This window comes from Cibotium barometz, chromosome 47 (genome assembly GCF_041138505.1).
Source record: "Cibotium barometz isolate CiBa-2024 chromosome 47, ASM4113850v1, whole genome shotgun sequence".
Classification (NCBI taxonomy): Eukaryota; Viridiplantae; Streptophyta; class Polypodiopsida; order Cyatheales; family Cibotiaceae; genus Cibotium; species Cibotium barometz.
In genome coordinates, this window is record NC_141092.1 from 46,435,201 (window position 1) to 46,453,167 (window position 17,967).

Below are 17,967 nucleotides of genomic sequence, written 5' to 3' on the forward strand. Positions count from 1 at the left end.
TTCATGTATCCATGTACTCATGTACCCCATTTTGACTAGTAGCATTAGCTTCCCACTCTCCCTAGTTGCTGCTTCCGGATGCTCCCTACTGATGTATTGTAGGGCTAGGTACTTACCTTCAGTCCTTTCTTTTCTTTTCCACATAGTGTATCAGATGTCTCATGGTTGTAACTTTGGTCTCATAGGTCACTTTGGCCTTTAGAAGACGTTAATATAACATTTCATTTCATTTCATTTCTCTCTCTCTCTCTCTCTCTCTCTCTCTCTCTCTCTCATTCATTTCTTCTTCCTACATCTAACCCTAATTTGCAGGAAGCCTTGTTGTGTGTGAGTGTGTGAGTCTCCCAACAAGTGGTATCAGAGCTGGGCTATAGCCCTCTAGACGTACAGTTCCCACCGCCCAGCTTTCAGCGAGCTCCTGCGTTCTTCCGTTGCTGCACAGTCCGTCCGTCACTTGTAGGTTCCGTCCATCGCCCCCGAATTCCCAGTGGTGTTCTTTGCTACCGTTGCTTCTGCCCCCTGGCAGCCCTCAGCCCTTTCCAGCCACCAACCCAGGCGGCGCTAGTGGGGAGGGCTCCACCACTGCCCAGCCAATGGGCAATGCTTTCACCTTGGTGGGCGGCGCTTGGCTGAGCTTTGTCCCATTTGAGGCTTACGTGGCAAGTGCCGGATTTGTGGGTTTTTTGGGGTCTTTTTCCATTGCCGTCCCAGATCCGTCTGGCAGTCCCGTCGCTTGTACCTTCTATATCTTGCCGCCTACAGCTTCAGCCCGTGCGCCCGTCTGTTGCTGTGCCGACTGTCTCAAGCTCCCACCCGCCCTGCTACGCCGACTGTAGCAGCATCCAAACTTGTTCGATTTTTGCAGCTCCTACATGCGCCTGCCTGGAGTAGCCCGCCTGAGACGCTTGCCATCCGTCTCCTGCACCTCTAACTTTAACTTTGACGTGCCAGCACTCTGCTCGCCTTCTGTATGTGGTCGCCCTTCAGTCCCGCCACCTGTAGCTTCCCCTCGGCTCCCAGCAATAGTTCAACTCCACCTCAAGAGGTCATTTCAAGCTCTTTGGGTCACTTGCAGGTATTTTTATTTCAAAAAACAAAAAACAAATATTGGTGCAGACATTCAGGTGTAGGTTCGGAGAATTTTGGGGTTTGACAAAATTTCCCTTTGCATGGAAAATTGCAGGAAGCACCATATGCAGACTTCTCAATTTGATGCAGAATTGCCAAAAATTGAACATGCTGCTTTGGTTGGAATTTGGGGGTTTTTCAAATTAAGGTCAAAATCAACAAATTAAGTCTCTTCTAGTTGCAGAAATTTGGGGCTTTTGTGAAAATTGGGCAATTGACTGCACATTGAAGCAATTGCAGTGCATAAAAATTGGGGCTTTTCAGTTTGGAGCGTGTAATCGGGGATTTCAACGGTGATTTGTCACATATGTATGCACATTGAGTGTAATTGGTGTAGGTTTATACTTGCTTCAGGTGCAGGCAAAAAATTGGATAATTTGGTGTAGGTTTATACTTGCTTCAGGTGCAGGCAAAAAATTACACAGGACATTTGGTTGCATGGCAGTGCACATTTCTACTTGGTTTTCTTGCAGGTGTATTTTGTCGACATGGCTCAAGATGCTACAGATGTATTTGCTGTGCTCACCCAAGAGAACAAGTTGGATGGATCAAACTACCCTCTCTGGAGTTTCATGATCCGTAAGTTGCTTGTAGGCAAAAGGGCTTTGGGGCATCGTGTGTGGTGACGACACATGCCCACTTACCATACAACCAGCAACGCCTCAAAGGGGAGGTGCTCAAAGAGCTCCTAAGGTAGAACTTGCTCCCACACAAGAGCAAAAGAGATAGGACTCCAGGGATGCACTGGCTATGTCCTTGATAGCCCTTTCATTGAAAAGGTATATTATTCCACACATTCGGTCTTGCTAGACATTGAAGTTTGCATGGGACACATTAAGCACAAAAGTTGCCTCACAATTTTTGGATGGAAGCTATAATGTGTGCAACTCACGTGTTGAACAGGTGTCCAACAAAAGCTTTGAAAACCATAACACCATTTGAGTCTTGGTATAGCCGAAAGCCAAAAGTGGATTATATGCGTACATTTGGGTGTTTGGCATATGCACATGTGCTAGAACAACTGAGAACAAAGCTAGATGATAAAGCAATGAAATGCATTTTTGTGGGCTATAGCAATGGGAGCAAAGGATACAGTCTTTATTATCCAACAACACGCCGGATTTTTGTCCGTAGAGATGTGGTATTTGCTGAAAATTCAGTACAGCCCATGTACAACTTGTATGAAAGTCATGATACAGGGCCCAGGCATACAGGACATGTTTGATGGACTATTACCCATTGCAATTAGGGGGGATTCAGATCAGCCAACCCCTACACAAGAAAATCCTCATGTAGAACATGTGGAACAGCCAGCAATTCAACCCCCTTCTATGGAAGAAGTTGAAGATCTTGTCAAGGAAGAGCAAATAGCCATAGACACAGCCAAATCGGAGCCAAGATGGTTGTTGAAAACTTTGCAAGATAGCAAACTTGCAGCTCCATTGACAGGTAGAACAAGGGCTAGTTCCAGCCATGCATTGAATATGCATCATGGGGAGTCTGCATTAGCCATTGGTGGTCTCTTTGATTCAGAAGAGCCTTCTTCTTATGAAGAAGCACAGGAGAATGAGCACTGGGTGCAAGCCATGCAGGATGAAATCTCTTCTATCATGAAGAACAATACTTGGGATCTTGTGGACTTGCCGAAAGGCAAGAATGCCATTGGAACAAAGTGGGTGTACAAAGTCAAAAGAAAGTCTGGTGGTACTATTGACAGGTACAAAGCAAGACTTGTGGCTAAAGGCTATTCTCAGAAAAAGGGAATAGATTATGAGGAGACTTTTGCTTCTACTTCGAGAATGACTACAATCCGATCAGTGATTGCATTGGTTACACATAAAAGATGGAAAGTGCATCAATTGGACATCAAAATTGTATTCTTAAATGGGGATTTACAAGAGGAAGTATATGTAAATCAGCCCATTGGTTTCGTAGTTCCTGGTGAGGAACATAAAGTCTGCAGATTACACAAAGCATTGTATGGGTTAAAGCAAGCTCCAAGAGCTTGGTATGATAAAATACATGCTCATCTAACCAGCCAAGGTTATGTGAATAGTCCAGTTGAAAGCACATTGTATGTGAAGAAAACCGGTGCCATATTCTCATAGTCATCTTGTATGTAGATGACATGCTCATAACGGGACTAGCAAAGCACAAATTTCAGATTTCAAGGCTGATTTGAAAGCTGAATTTGATATGTTAGATTTGGGGCCTTTACACTACTATCTCGCCATACAGTTTATGCATAGAGATGATGGCATTGTTATGTAGCAAACTAAGTACATAAAAAGTTTGCTAAAAAGGTTTCACATGGATGAATGTAAGTCGTACACCTGGTTCTGCTAGAGTAGAAATTGGCTTACTATACCTGATATTGGAGAGTCTTTTGTGGTTGGCATTTACAGTGAGGCAGTAGGATGCCTCATTTACTTGTGTAACACCAGGCCTGACATACCTTTTGGGGTGTCTTTGTTGAGTAAATTCATGCACAGCCCAGGCACAAAGCATTGGCAAGCGGTCAAACGCATTTTTCGTTATCTTCAGGGTACCCTGGATCTTGGTTTGTTCTATCCCAGGAGGGGCAGCTTGTAGCTTTATGCATACAATGATTCAGATTGGGTTGGTGATTATGATACCAAGCAATCCACTAGTGGGAACTGTTTTTTTCTTGGCAGTTCATGCATATCTTGGTTGAGCAAAAAGAAACCCACTATTGCTACATCTACTTGCGAGGCTGAGTACAAGGCAGTCTTCACAGCTACAGTAGATTGTCTATGTTTGAGGAGATAATTGGTTGATCTTCCTGAGTGTCAGCAAACACCCACCATCATTCTCACTGATGGCCAGAGTGCTATGGCTGTGGCACGAAATCCCGTATTTCATGCACGTACCAAGCACATTGAGATTCATTATCACTATGTCAGAGGGAGGCTATATGCAGTGGAGATCAATTTATCTTCCTACCCTACATAGGATAATGTTATAGATCTGTTCACAAAGGCTTTACCGTGAGAGAAGTTTGAAGCTTTCCGCAAAGCTTTGGACTTACTCTCATACAGAAAGTGATCTGCTACCTTGTACAGGTTCACACTCCCACTATAGGGGGGGATTTGTAGGCATATGCTCACTTATAGTAGTGCTACGTGTGAATAGGGCTTAACCAAGGGTACTTTTTCCCATGTGGTTTTTCCCCTTGGATATCAAATGTGAAAGGACACTCTATCCATGTAACTTTTGTACTTCTATATTATATGGATGTGACTCACATGCTAGGGTTGACTTGCATTTGTGATCACAGCACATTTTGTGTCTAGCATTCTTGTCCTGTTCTTTGCCCTAGAAGAGGCATAACTCTCTAGCCTCGGGTTCCTAAGTGTTTCCCAATACATCGAGAATCCCACTAATCACAGGCTTGACTTTTCCTTGGACTTCTCATGCTCTCTAGGCATAGTCACATGGGACGCGGAACGGGGAACGGGGAGGGAAAAGATTTTTTGAATGCCATTCCCTGTGACTATAGAGTGACATGGGACGGGAATGGGAACGGGTAGATGGTGCCATCCCCAACATTCTTGAGTCTAAAAATACCCACGCCCTGTGACTGTCTGTAAGTCCCTTAGGACGATCTGGACGTTGGGCCGACATGTGTCCCTCTTTGCCACATCTAAAGCATTTCCCTTCCTTGCGGTAGACCGCTATTTGCTCATTGGTCAAGTTGTGCTTTCCTTTGTAGGTGTTTGGAATGCCGCACGGCTTCATAGGTTGAAACCTATTCTTGGAGTTCTCATGCTTCTCAAGTACCGTTGACTTTTGATCTCCAAATCTTGTCTTTTTCTTTGGTTCGTCTACCATGTAGTCCCTGGCAGCAACTAAAGTTGAATGCATCAAATGTTGGATGGTATCATTCGGCCATACATTTACAAAATCTCGAATGTTGTCAAGCAATCTTGAAGACCCACTCAACTCTCCTTGTCCCCTACTTTAAGGCGGTGGAATGAAACTCGTATCTTGTCAATCGCAATCCACATGGCATGGGTGTGGCTGCTGGATGAATCCATCCTCAGTGAGCCTGAGGAAGTGATCTTTGTAGAAGTGCATCTTCGGTGGGAGTTTGAAAGGTGAGATCCATTTGTCGTGGGTGTAGAGGATGAGAAGATCTAACCAGATAACTCGGCTGGTGTCCTCGTGTAAGAGCTGGAGAAAAGGGGAGTCGAAATTGTAGTGAAGGGGTGGGAGGCAGTCCACATGGAGCCCATATCTTGAGAACTTGGGCATACTATACTCCAGGGTGGCCCTTGAGTGCTAGATGTCTGGAGGACTCCAGGGCAAGCCTCGGTTACCCGTGGGGATCCATGTGACTGATGCGATGGAGGTATGTGACTGCATACTATACTCGGGGGTGGCCCTTGAGTGCTAGATGTCTGGAGGACTCCAGGGCAACAAGCCTCGGTTACGTGGGTGGAGGCATGTGACTGTCTAGAAGAGTGTTGAAATATACAAGTGAATAGGGTGTGTGTGGGAACAAGCTCTTGGATAGAGGCTGTAGAAGAGGAGATGTAATTGTGAAAGAACCTGTGAAAAGGTGAGAAGAATCTACTGGGAGAGAATAATGGGTAGCATGAGGGAATTTAGGAGTGTGGAGATATTCTGGGAGATAATCTGGGAAAAGAGAAGAGGTGGAGAGAATCAGGCAAAAGGTGGAGATATTCTGGGAGTGAATCATGGAGAAATCAAAGGGATTTGATGCTTGATGTAAACTCTATAAATTGAGGCATAGCCCTAATGAGAATTTGCTGGTTTTTGAGTATCCATGCCTACATTAATCTATGTGCTAATTATTCACTAATTACGTCTTAATCACTTGCTAATCACTTTGTTAATTATGTTGATTCTAGTGTTTGATCCACCATAGCTCATCATTTAGCTCAAATTTCAACATGGTATCAGAGCCATGCCTAGAATCAACCAGATTTATGAGCCCATTAGTGAATTAATCAGGATTAGTAAGTAATTAGCAAAAAAAAATCAGTTTTTAGTGAGTTTTTCATCTTCCCCTTCACCCCCAGCCAGTGGAGGGTCTCTAGCATCTAGCACACATCAAATTAGGGCAAAAGCTTCTAACCATAGCTAGCTAACTCACTTGGGCTCCAGCCAAGCCAGACAGAAGCGCAAACCGCCGGCGCATGAGGGAGAAATCACTATTTCATTCAGCGCAGTTTTTTCTGATAGATTTGCAGATCTTGAGCTCATCAAATCAAATTGCTTCAATTCCTCTTAGCCCCGGGGGTTTTCAAGCATGCTCTACAAGCTGGTGAAGACAGAAATCAATTTCATCAAGTCTACAGTGAGATCCAAGCTCTTCATCAAATCTGCAGGTGACTTTGGTAAAACAGAGATTAAGCTTTTATTATTTGGTCAAATCTTGTGTTTCTTGGCTTAATCCTCTACTAGACTCATTGCTATTGATGCCTTTGAAAGCATTTGAGCTCATTTGAAGTGGAAGGCACCAGATCTGAGCTCCCCGCATACTCTGTTTTCTGCACACAAACCAGAGCATTAATTTGCTAATCAGTGATTAATCAGTGCTAATCACTGTACTTTGGTGCAATTGAGGGTTCAAATTAACCATTAGGTATCTGATACAGATCCCTATAACTTCAGATTTCAAATCGGAGTTGGTTTGATACTCCAACCATCCCGTACAAATTGATTACCCTCAATTTAATGTAATTTCTGGTGATTTTATGCTGATAAAATTATTGTAATCATCTATTAAACACCAGATTGAGTTGTAAAAGGGTAGAGACTGCCCTTGAATCTTGAATTTGGATCAAGAGGTAAGACCCCCTTCACATCACCATGAATTCAGCACAGGAAATAGCCAAATTTAATGGGGAACAGTTTTATACATGGCAGACAAAAACCATGTATTTGCTGATGAGGAAAAATCTGTGGGGATTAGTTGAAGGGAGAGATGAATGCCCAGAGAGAGGAGAAAATGAGTGGAAGAGTAGGAATGAAAAAGCATTGGGACTTATTGCACTCAGTTTAAATGATGAGATCATTCATCATATCACAGGGATACAGTGGGCAAAAGATGCATGGGATGAACTCAATAAATTATTTGGTACACAAGCAAAAAATTCCAAGATAAATCTATTAATGCAATTCTACAAATTGGACATGAAAGAAAGTGAACCCTTAATCACACACTTGAACAAATATAAAAGTATTAAGCAACAGCTGGCAGCTATTGGCAAAAAGGTAGAAGATGATGAAGCATTAGCTGTACTTTTGAAGAGTGTGGACAAAGGAGATTATGAAAACATTGTAGCAACACTAAAGAATGTACCTGAACTGAAGATACACAAGATAGAAGCAGCTCTACTAGAGCAAGAGAGCAGAGGCAAAGAGAAGAAAGAGCTCGACTCAACAGCAGGAGAGGAAAAAGCATTCTTCACCCGAGGAGGATTCTCTCGAGGACGAGGACGAGGAAGAGGCAGAGTAGGAGGGAGGACCTTCACTTGCCACAAATGTGGAAAGCCAGGACACATGGCGAGAGACTGCTACAGCAAACCCAGTGAAGAAGGAACGACATCGGCAAACTTCATGGAGGCTCCAAGGGAAGTGGAGTCGGATCATCTTTTCTGAGAGAGAGAGAGAGAGAGAGAGAGAGAGAGAGAGAGAGCCCACAACCCAATGTAACCTGTCCCAACAAAGTAAAACCACCTCTGAGCCACCGATGATGTAGGCCAAGTGGTAGATGTATGTGTGAGCACTTTAGTCAAGGTCGCGGGCACTTATAGTAGCCTTGGACACATAGAGAGAGAGAGTGTCAAGGACTATGGAGTTTAGGGACTTGAGGCACTGGTCGCGGGCTATCAAGTAAGAGGGAAACTTGATACAGGGTCCAGGTGTGCTAGGATTATTCACTTGAGGGGAGGTGTTGAAATATACAAGTGAATAGGGTGTGTGTGGGAACAAGCTCTTGGATAGAGGCTGTAAAAGAGGAGATGTAATTGTGAAAGAACCTGTGAAAAGGTGAGAAGAATCTACTGGGAGAGAATAATGGGTAGCATGAGGGAATTTAGGAGTGTGGAGATATTCTGGGAGATAATCTGGGAAAAGAGAAGAGGTGGAGAGAATCAGGCAAAAGGTGGAGATATTCTGGGAGTGAATCATGGAGAAATCAAAGGGATTTGATGCTTGATGTAAACTCTATAAATTGAGGCATAGCCCTAATGAGAATTTGCTGGTTTTTGAGTATCCATGCCTACATTAATCTATGTGCTAATTATTCACTAATTACGTCTTAATCACTTGCTAATCACTTTGTTAATTATGTTGATTCTAGTGTTTGATCCACCATAGCTCATCATTTAGCTCAAATTTCAACAAAGAGTGCATCCACTTGATGGGGAGAAAACAGCAATTAGGGTTTAGAGTTCATTCATGGGAGACATACACAGAGAAGCAAGGGAGAGAGAGAGAGAGTTGTGGGGATAAGTCAACTCATGAGAAGCATGAGTGTGTAACTTCCCTATCACACATGTATATTGCACTAGTACACATAGTGCACTTAGTACATTAAAAGTACTAAGTGTACTATGTACTATAACTTATGGGCTTGTACACACTATAAGGGTGGGCATAACGCCTTTACCCCAACAACCTCCCACTTAAAGGCAAAGTGCCCTTAAATGAAGGAAAAGAAAAAATCAGCATGTACATGATAATATACAAGGCCATATCAAGACTGAAACTGGCCTCATCCAATGCCCATCAAGTGTCTGCAATGAGCAAACCGCTCCGGAGGCAAACTCTTCGTCAACAGATCAGCCGGGTTGTCATCCGTATGAATCTTAACAAGCTGAATTTGCTTGTTCTCTATCACCTCTCTGATGAAGTGATACTTCACATCCACATGCTTCGTCTTTGCATGAAAGACAGGGTTCTTTGCCAACTGGATGGCACTCTGACTATCACAATGCAACAATGGAATATGCCCTGTATAGCCCAAATCAACCACTAACCGAGATAGCCATAATGCCTCCTTGCAAGCCTCTGTGGCTGCAATATACTCGGCCTCTGTAGTAGATAAGGCTGTGCACTTCTGCATCCTGGATATCCATGACACAGCACCTCCTGTGAATGTAAACACATAACCGGTAGTAGACTTCCGGTTATCTGGATGACCGGCATAATCCGAATCCGTGTAACCATGCACTAATGCATCCTGTTTGCCAAAGCAAATGCACAAATCCTGTGTGCCCTTCAGGTATCTCATGACACCTTTCACTGCTTCCCAATGCTTCTTGCCAGGGTTGGCCATGTATCTAGAAACCACTCCCACTGCAAATGCAATGTCCGGCCTAGTAGCAACCATGGCATACATGAGACTGCCACAAGCTGAAGCATACGGAATCTTGGCCATATCAGCCCTGTCTCTATCTGACTGTGGGCTGTCCATAGCACTGAGTTTCACATATGGAGGCAAAGGAGTACTAGCTTTCTTCCCCCCATCCATATTGAACCTCCGCAAGACTTTGCCAATGTATTCCTTCTGAGACAAATACAACACATGCTGATTTCTGTCCCGAAGTATCCGCATACCCAAAATGTGATTTGCATCACCCAAATCCTTCATATCAAAGGTTTCATGCAGCCTCTTCTTCAAGGCATCCATCTCTTTACGAGATTTCCCGGCAATCAACATATCATCAACATACAAAATGAGAATCAAGAGACTGCCATCCAAAGCTTTCTTGGTGTACAAGCAGTGATCTATGTCACTTCTCCTGAATTTCTGAGATTTCATGAATGTATCAAATTTATGATACCATTCCCTTGGTGCCTGTTTGAGCCCATAAAGACTCTTTTTCAGCTTGCATACAAGCTTCTCCTTTCCACTCACTGCATAACCCTCTGGCTGCTGCATATATATCTCCTCATGGAGATCACCGTGAAGAAAAGCAGTCTTCACATCCATCTGAATCAAGTCCAGATCATCATGTGCAACCAAAGCTAACACATCCCTAAGTGTGGTCATTTTGACCACTGGAGAGAAGATCTCATCAAAGTCCACACCATATTCCTGCTTGAAGCCCTTAGCCACTAACCTGGCTTTGTATCTTGGCTTAGCATCTGATGCAACTTTGAGCCTGTATACCCACTTGCATGGCAAAACCTTCTTGCCTGCAGGCAAATGCACCAACTTCCATGTTTCATTTTTATGCAGAGAATCCATCTCTGACTTCATGGCACGCTCCCAAAGAGCCTTGTCTGCCCTCTGTAAAGCCTCTTTATAACATGAGGGCTCCCCACAGTCAGTGAGCATCAAGTAGTCAACCCCTGGAACAAACCTGTCAGGGACTCTGGAGGGTCTAGTGGACCTCCGTACCCAATGACTATCATTTGCAGGTTGCTGTCCAGCCTGCATATCACCCATTGGTGGCTCCTGTTCCATGCCATAAGGCTGAAAAATCATGCCCGGTATATCCTCCAACTGTGGTATATCCATAGGGATATCTTCTGCCATATCTGGCTGTCCATTTGGACCATTTTCAGCACCATTTAAGGGCTGGTTTTCCTGCTGAATGGCTGATTTACAGCCCTTTGTTGTTGTCCATGATGTCCATCATCATCAAAGATGACTCTGCCAGGCTCCTGTTGCCTTGCAGGCTCCTTATACATGCATGTTTCATCAAAAATGACATCATTGCTGCGTATGATCTTTCTATTCATGGGATCCCAAAGTCTATACCCCATTTCACCTCTGTCACCATATCCTAGGAATATGCATTTATGAGACTTAGGATCAAGTTTGGTGCGCATTTCCCTGCGTATGTGCACGTACGCAACGCTTCCCTGTCCATACTTCTTCTGGCACTTTCCCACCAAGCCTCGTGTTAGGTGACCTGTTTATAAGGTGAACGGCTGTCATAACAGCTTCAGCCCAAAAACCATGAGGTAATGCAGCATGTGACAACATAGAACGGACCTTCTCCTGAATGGTCCTGTTCATCCTCTCTGCTGTCCCGTTTTGTGGAGGATCATAAGGAGTAGAGAGCTCCCTCTTGATGCCTTTAGCATCACAAAAGTCCTGAAACTGTTTGGACATATACTCTCCCCCATTGTCGGAACGCAAAGCCTTCAGTGTTTTGCCAGTTTGATTCTCAACAAGAGCAACAAACTTCTCAAACACTGAGAATGTATCACTCTTCAAACGAAGAGGATAGACCCACACCTTGCGTGTGGCATCATCTATAAAAGACACAAAATATTTTGCCCCTCCCAAAGAAAGCTGAGGCATCTCACATACATCTGTATGCACAAGCTCTAACTGAGCATCTTTCTGTCCAAGAGCTTTCTTGTGGGGGCACTGTAGTTGCCTACCATATATACAATGCTCACAAAACTGAAAACTTGAAAACTTTAGAGAAGGCAAGTAACCCAAACGAGACAATTGCTCCATTCCCTTGACACTCATGTGTCCCAACCGGCTATGCCACATAGAAATTTCCGGCAGCTCGGTTGCATTTACATTAGCATGGTGACAAACACCTGCATGCATGAAATAAAGAGTGTCCACCTTAGAGCCTCTGGCAACAACCAGTGAGCCCTTACTAATCTTCCACTTTCCACTACCAAATGTGGTAACATAATCAGCATCATCAAGCTGTCCAGTAGAAAGCAGATTCTTCTTGATCTCAGGCACATGCCTAACATCATGGAGCATAAGCTGTGAGCCATCTGAAAATACAAGCCTTACATCACCTCTGCCAAGAATCTTGCATGCATGGTTATCACCCAAATAAACCACTCCTTCATTGCCAGCAGTATACCTGACAAACAAGTCTCTGCAACCTGTGACATGAAAGGAGGCACCTGAATCAATGATCCATGAGTGCATACCATGACCACCTGTAAGAAGTGAATGGGCATCAAGTGAAGACGTAAAGAGGACCTCATCCTCACTGCCACCTGCATGTGACACATTGATTTCTTCAATCTTGACTCCACTTTTGCCCTTTGGCTTTACATCTTTGGCTTCATCCTTCTCTTTGTCTTTGCCTTTTCCCTTTTCTTTTTGATCATTTTTCCATTTGTAGCATTGCTTTTTAATGTGTCCCTTCTTGCCACAATAATGGCATTCCAAATCCTTTTTGGAGCGAGACTTGCTCCTTCCCCTTTCTTGGCTTTTCCCCCTTTGCTGGGATCTCCCACGTGCATTCATTGCATTGGACTTGCCAACAGAGTTGTTTTTCCTGTTCATCTCTTCTTGAAGAAGAGCACCCTCAACATCTGCATATGACAGCATAGCATTCGAATTGCTAGTGGCTGTCCTGAATGTGTCCCAACTCTCTGGCAAAGTGCATAACAAAAAAGTGGCTTTGAACTCATCGTCCATTGCCAACTTTTGATTGATGACCTGGCTGACAATACCATTAAACTCATTGAGATGGGCTGTCATAGATGCCCCTTCCTTCATCTGAAGACCTATGAGTTTCTTCAACCAATACACTTTGCTTGAGGCACTTTGTTGGGCATACAAGTCCTGCAATCTCTGCCACATTCCCCAAGCTGTCTTCTCTTCACGAATGCTGAAAAGTAATGAGTCTGACACAGACAACATGATAGTAGATCTTGCCAGCTCATCCATATCTTCCCACTCTTCAGCTGTAAGAGAAGCGGGCATCACACCCCTTTCTTTGATAGGCTTGTGCTGCTTTTTCTGGAGCAACACATTGTAGCACTGGGTTTGCCAAATATCATAATTATGCGAGCCTTCAAGCTTCTTGATGTGAAGCAATGAAGAGCTCTCACCTGTGGTTGCCATAGCAATATGCAACCTTTAATGCCTGACTCCCTGCAAATGTGCAAAAAACTGCACCCAAGATGTGCAAACACTGCACCCAAAGCACACAAAGTGCTTACAAATGTTCTCCCAAGCTTTATCTCCCACTGCGGAAGCAAGAATGCAACTTTTCTCCCACTTTATGTGATGAAAACACCAAAATCTGGTTGCTGCAGATTTTGGACAGCACCTTAAATGTGCTCTTTTGCCCTTTGAAAGTACTGTACAACAGTACCAAGTGCTTACAAATGATGTACCAAACCTGTACCGGCAAGTTCAGCAGCTGAAATTGAATCTTTTGGTCACTCAAAACAGTGTACAGCCATGCCAAAACATGCACAAAGCTGTGCCAAATCTGTACCAGTAGGTACAATAGCAATAAATGCTCTCCTGGCTGTCCAAATGAGTGAAAATCAGACTTTTACAGTCCTGTACACTGCATAAAACAGTCCCGAACAGAAATTGGGCAAAAGCCCCTTGACTGCAAGCTGATTTTTGAGGATTCAAGGCATAAATGTCTTGCCTGCTGCTTTGCCAAGCTCAACAAGCATACAAACTTGAAAAGCCCCTTGATTTGAGATCAATTTCTGATCATGCATGGTACATTGACGCACATGAAGGCATCCAGAGTGTTCACGATGCTTTCCCCTGGCCACATATACATCAAATACATGAAAGCCCCTTGATTTACAGGCACATTGAGTGCTTGTAAGGCATCAGCACATTATCCACAGCATCAAATGCGATTGCCTGCATGCAAATCAACCAAATCGACACAAAAGCCCTTTGATTTGCACTGCAATTTGCTGCAATTTTGCCCAAATGTGCGATTTTTCACATCATACAGCATGTATGAGTGCTTAATTGCACAATTACATCAAAAGCCCCAAATTTCGACATCCAATTTCCTGCAAATTGATCCTGATTTGACCAATTTCCTGCAAATTGATCCTGATTGTGACCAATGTCACCCAATTTTGCCAATTTTGCTCAAAAATTGAGCAATTGGGCACCTGTACCTGCTCAATTGATTAAATTGATAAGAAATTCGCAAAAAATTAGAGGCAAATACCTCTGAAATTTTTGATTTTTTTCTGATTTGCAGGTTGATTTCTGTTGCAGGAAAGGAGGGCGTCGATTTTGCTGTTGATGCTGCTGCTCGTCAGGCTTCTGTGCAGGTGGGGGGGCACTTCTAATGCTGGTGCTTTCTTACGAAAGCCCAGCGCTGGTTTTGTTACGCCTCCCCTCGAGAGTTTTACGCCTTGTGTGGGCTGACCTGATTTCGCCCAGCCACGTAGGCGAAGGTGACTTCGCCTACTTACGCGGAGTAGCCAGTTGAACGCCCAACGGAGCTCTTACGCCTTGGCTTCCTTGCGCAGCAGCTTAGCCCCTTACGCGGAGTAGCCAGTTGAACGCCCAACTAGTTGAATGTTCACCAGCCTCCGTGTCCGCCTGAGTATGGACGTGTGCTGCCTCAGCCACGCTACAGGTCGCCTAGGGCTGCTGCCTTCGCCAATGGCTCAACGCCCGCCTGGCTACTGTGACCTTGATACAAGCTGCTCACACTAAAGGGCTTTGCTGCGAGTGTTGATGCCCTGCAGGCCTTGCTGCGAGTGTTGATGCCACAGAGTATGACAGCAGCAAAGCAAGCAGCTCGTTCAGCTATCAAGGAGAAGAGATGAATAGCACCGCCTTCTAGGCTCTGATACCAGTTGATGGGGAGAAAACAGCAATTAGGGTTTAGAGTTCATTCATGGGAGACATACACAGAGAAGCAAGGGAGAGAGAGAGAGAGTTGTGGGGATAAGTCAACTCATGAAAAGCATGAGTGTGTAACTCCCCTATCACACATGTATATTGCACTAGTACACATAGTGCACTTAGTACATTAAAAGTACTAAGTGTACTATGTACTATAACTTATGGGCTTGTACACACTATAAGGGTGGGCATAACGCCTTTACCCCAACACCACTATCATCGGGGCTGCAGCAAACTCTGCCCGGATGATCTGGTGTGGGACTGATGGTTTGCTGCCGATCATAGGAAAGAACATCATGACCTGGGGCCTCTCAACTCGCTGCCAATTCTCATCGGATGATTATGGTCCCCTGAAGGCTGCTCCATTCATCAAGGCTGGTGTGACGAGGGTGTCATAAAGCCAACCCTTCATCTTGGGCTCTTGGAAATGTGCCTGTAAGCACTACTGTTCAAGTTAGCTCAATGCTGCATATCCTCGTGTCACTCTGACATGTGCTGTGAGAACCATGGGGAAGTGTGGGCAGTGAGAGTGACACCAACGTAGACTTAGGATGAGACAATCTTTACAGGATCCCCTCTGCATGTGAAGCTGAATCTTGATGTGTAGGGGCAGGAGGTATCACAGACTATTGCCTTGGTTTTACCAAGGTTAACAGTAAGGTCCTGCTGATTGCAAAAATCCTGTAAGGCACCAAATGTCTCTGAAGCCCCTCGGCTGAATCTGAAAGGACAATGTCATGTGCATAAAGTAGTAGGGGGATCAAAACGCCTGCCATTGTGGGACCAGCCCGGCCTGTGGAGAGAGAGAGAGAGAGTTTTTAAGAAATACGTATACATTTTTGGGAGAGTTCAAGAAAATGTATTCATCGTTGTTCTCATGTCCACGTGCCTTGTGCAGATGGAAAGCAATGAATGCTACATTGAATCAGGGCCTCCCTTTATCGTGCTTCTACACCCAGCAATAGGTCCTCTTTGGAGTATTGTTAGACAAAAGGTACAAGCGGGTGACGTTGCTGTTTTGAGTAACCTATTCACATAGCTTTTGGAGTTTTCCTGGTGGGTTATTTTTGGGAATTATAAACTCCTTGGCTACCAGATACACGGAGGCTCGATAAGCAAGGGATCCGAGCTTCAACTCGAGATTGCGGAGATTTTCTGGCAAGACGTGCAGGTAATTGATTTTCTAACCCAACTCTCTGGCTCTCCATTTTTCGAAAGGAGAATTTTGAATGCACATGTTGATTTCTGATGCATGCTGCACTGCCCTTAACAGCTAGATGGAAGTCTGGTGATTCTTGCTGAGAATGCAGTAGGCTCATTGAAGGAGTGTGAATATGGCGAAAAGATTCTTCATTATGGAGAAGGGTAAGTATGGAAGCAGGCCATATTTTCAGTCCAAATCTTGAACATTTAGAAGCGTGTTTGTAACCAGAATGCCCTTTCTTCAATAGGTGTGGAAGGTGTAAGCTGCAAAGAGTGTATATTCACAACAGAGGTGTGGACTGGAGTTCCAAGGAGAATGTGTATTGGCAACATAAAGTGCAGAGATTAGAAAGCCTAAGAATAGTTTTACACGGCAATGCAGAATTTGAAGCTCATGACGTGACTTTGCTGGTATTTATAATTTTTGTCGCCTCGTCCATGCTCTCGTGTTCTCATGAGGTGCCTTTGCTGGTTACAGACGACAGTGGGTGGGGATTTGCATGGGCTTATATTGCCCATCTAAAATTTAGGTCATGGGTGGCCGTCCAAGGCTTATGGCAGTTGGATGGGTCCTGCTGATGGGCAGCAGACCCTGTGTTACCTGCCTGAGTCCTACCTTACCTGGTTTCAGAGGTTTGATATTTTTTATTTCTTTTTCCCTCTTTTTGTTTTGTTTCCCAGGGCTCTCACACATTTGAAGTATCCGATGGGTATAGAATGAGGGTGGAACAAGGCAACAATGGTAAACTTGTCTCTCCATTTCTGATATAGTTGGCCGTTTTTAATCACACCTTCACAGGATGATTCTAATAGTGTGCACATGACTTGCAAAACTAAAATAGCTGGCTGCTGCATTATTTTGTCTCTCATTTTGCAGACATTATGCGTTGAATGTGTTGGATTATAGATAGAATGTGCTGCATTATTTGAGTATAATGATTTCAACTTTTGGACCTATTCCATGTTATGACTTCCAGGTATCTCTTGTTCATTGCATCCTCTGTGTACGGGCGCAATGCCTTCTGGAACCTGGCATTGGCAGTACACACTGCAAGATGGAGGGTATGTACAATTAACCATGGAAACAATGGAAAACTAAAGTTTTCCCTTGGTAGCCTTCTCTGCCAGAGAAGCATGTAAATTGTTGGGACAATGGTGAGTCTCTCTAAAGGGTTCCCATTGCTGAAATTCTTTCATCACCTTGATGAAGGAAATGTAAGTTATATCATTCATTATCGTGAGTTCACTCTTAACGTGATGGTTTATTGGTGTATTCCCAAGGCAACTTCGTGTAGAAAGGAGAACCATGTACATTAGCCATCTTAGAACTATTAAAAAGAATTCTCAATTTAGGAAGATTTATACTGGTTTGTAAGGTATAAATTGGTTCAATATCTCTAATAGCATTGATAATAGATGCTTCTATAGCCCCGTTACAAATGTTGCATTGCTACTACAGTAGTGAACCTCCATCATGGTGCTTCGATGGAGGGCTGGTATGTCTGTTATGCCAGATATGTCGTCTGCTTGAAAACTCGGTGATGGTGGATGCAGTTAAATATGCATCGAAACAGCTGCTGCCTTCCTAAAGCCATATATGTACATGCATGAATATGTACACACACACACACACACACACACAAAACACATGAATATATACATATATACACATGAATATTTACATACACATATATATATATATACAATATGCAAAAAATCAGTCTCACACACACACACACTTTTTTAGTAATTCTTACATTACCAGTGGGAATCCTCATTGGGAGGTGAAAAGCCAAAAAAAAACCCACAAACAAAACATCATGATACAACTGAGGTCCCTATATAGGGTTCATGGCATTGATTGCCTAGAAGTAGTCAAAGGAGGCCACGTATTGCTAGTTGTCTTTGTTGCAAGTTTCGGCGGTCATGTAGAGACCATCGCAACAAGTGTCGGAAGTAGGTGTATCGATCCAGAGAATGTGTCCAAAATGCATCTGATTTCTATTTGGACATGTTGT

General features: G+C 43.9%; 1 protein-coding gene across 1 annotated transcript in view; it reads left to right on the forward strand.

Moving 5' to 3' along the window:
- Positions 1-17,389, forward strand: part of UGP3 (UDP-glucose pyrophosphorylase 3) — a 71,039-nt gene extending 53,650 nt beyond the window's left edge. The window contains exons 12-17 of the mRNA XM_086784831.1: positions 15,645-15,740; positions 15,843-15,917; positions 16,020-16,111; positions 16,198-16,360; positions 16,631-16,691; positions 16,927-17,389. Of these exons, the coding sequence (XP_086640957.1) occupies positions 15,645-15,740; positions 15,843-15,917; positions 16,020-16,111; positions 16,198-16,360; positions 16,631-16,691; positions 16,927-17,048 (609 nt within the window). The 3' untranslated portion in view covers positions 17,049-17,389. The remainder of the gene's footprint in view (positions 1-15,644; positions 15,741-15,842; positions 15,918-16,019; positions 16,112-16,197; positions 16,361-16,630; positions 16,692-16,926) is intronic.
- The last annotated feature ends 578 nt before the right edge of the window (positions 17,390-17,967 follow it).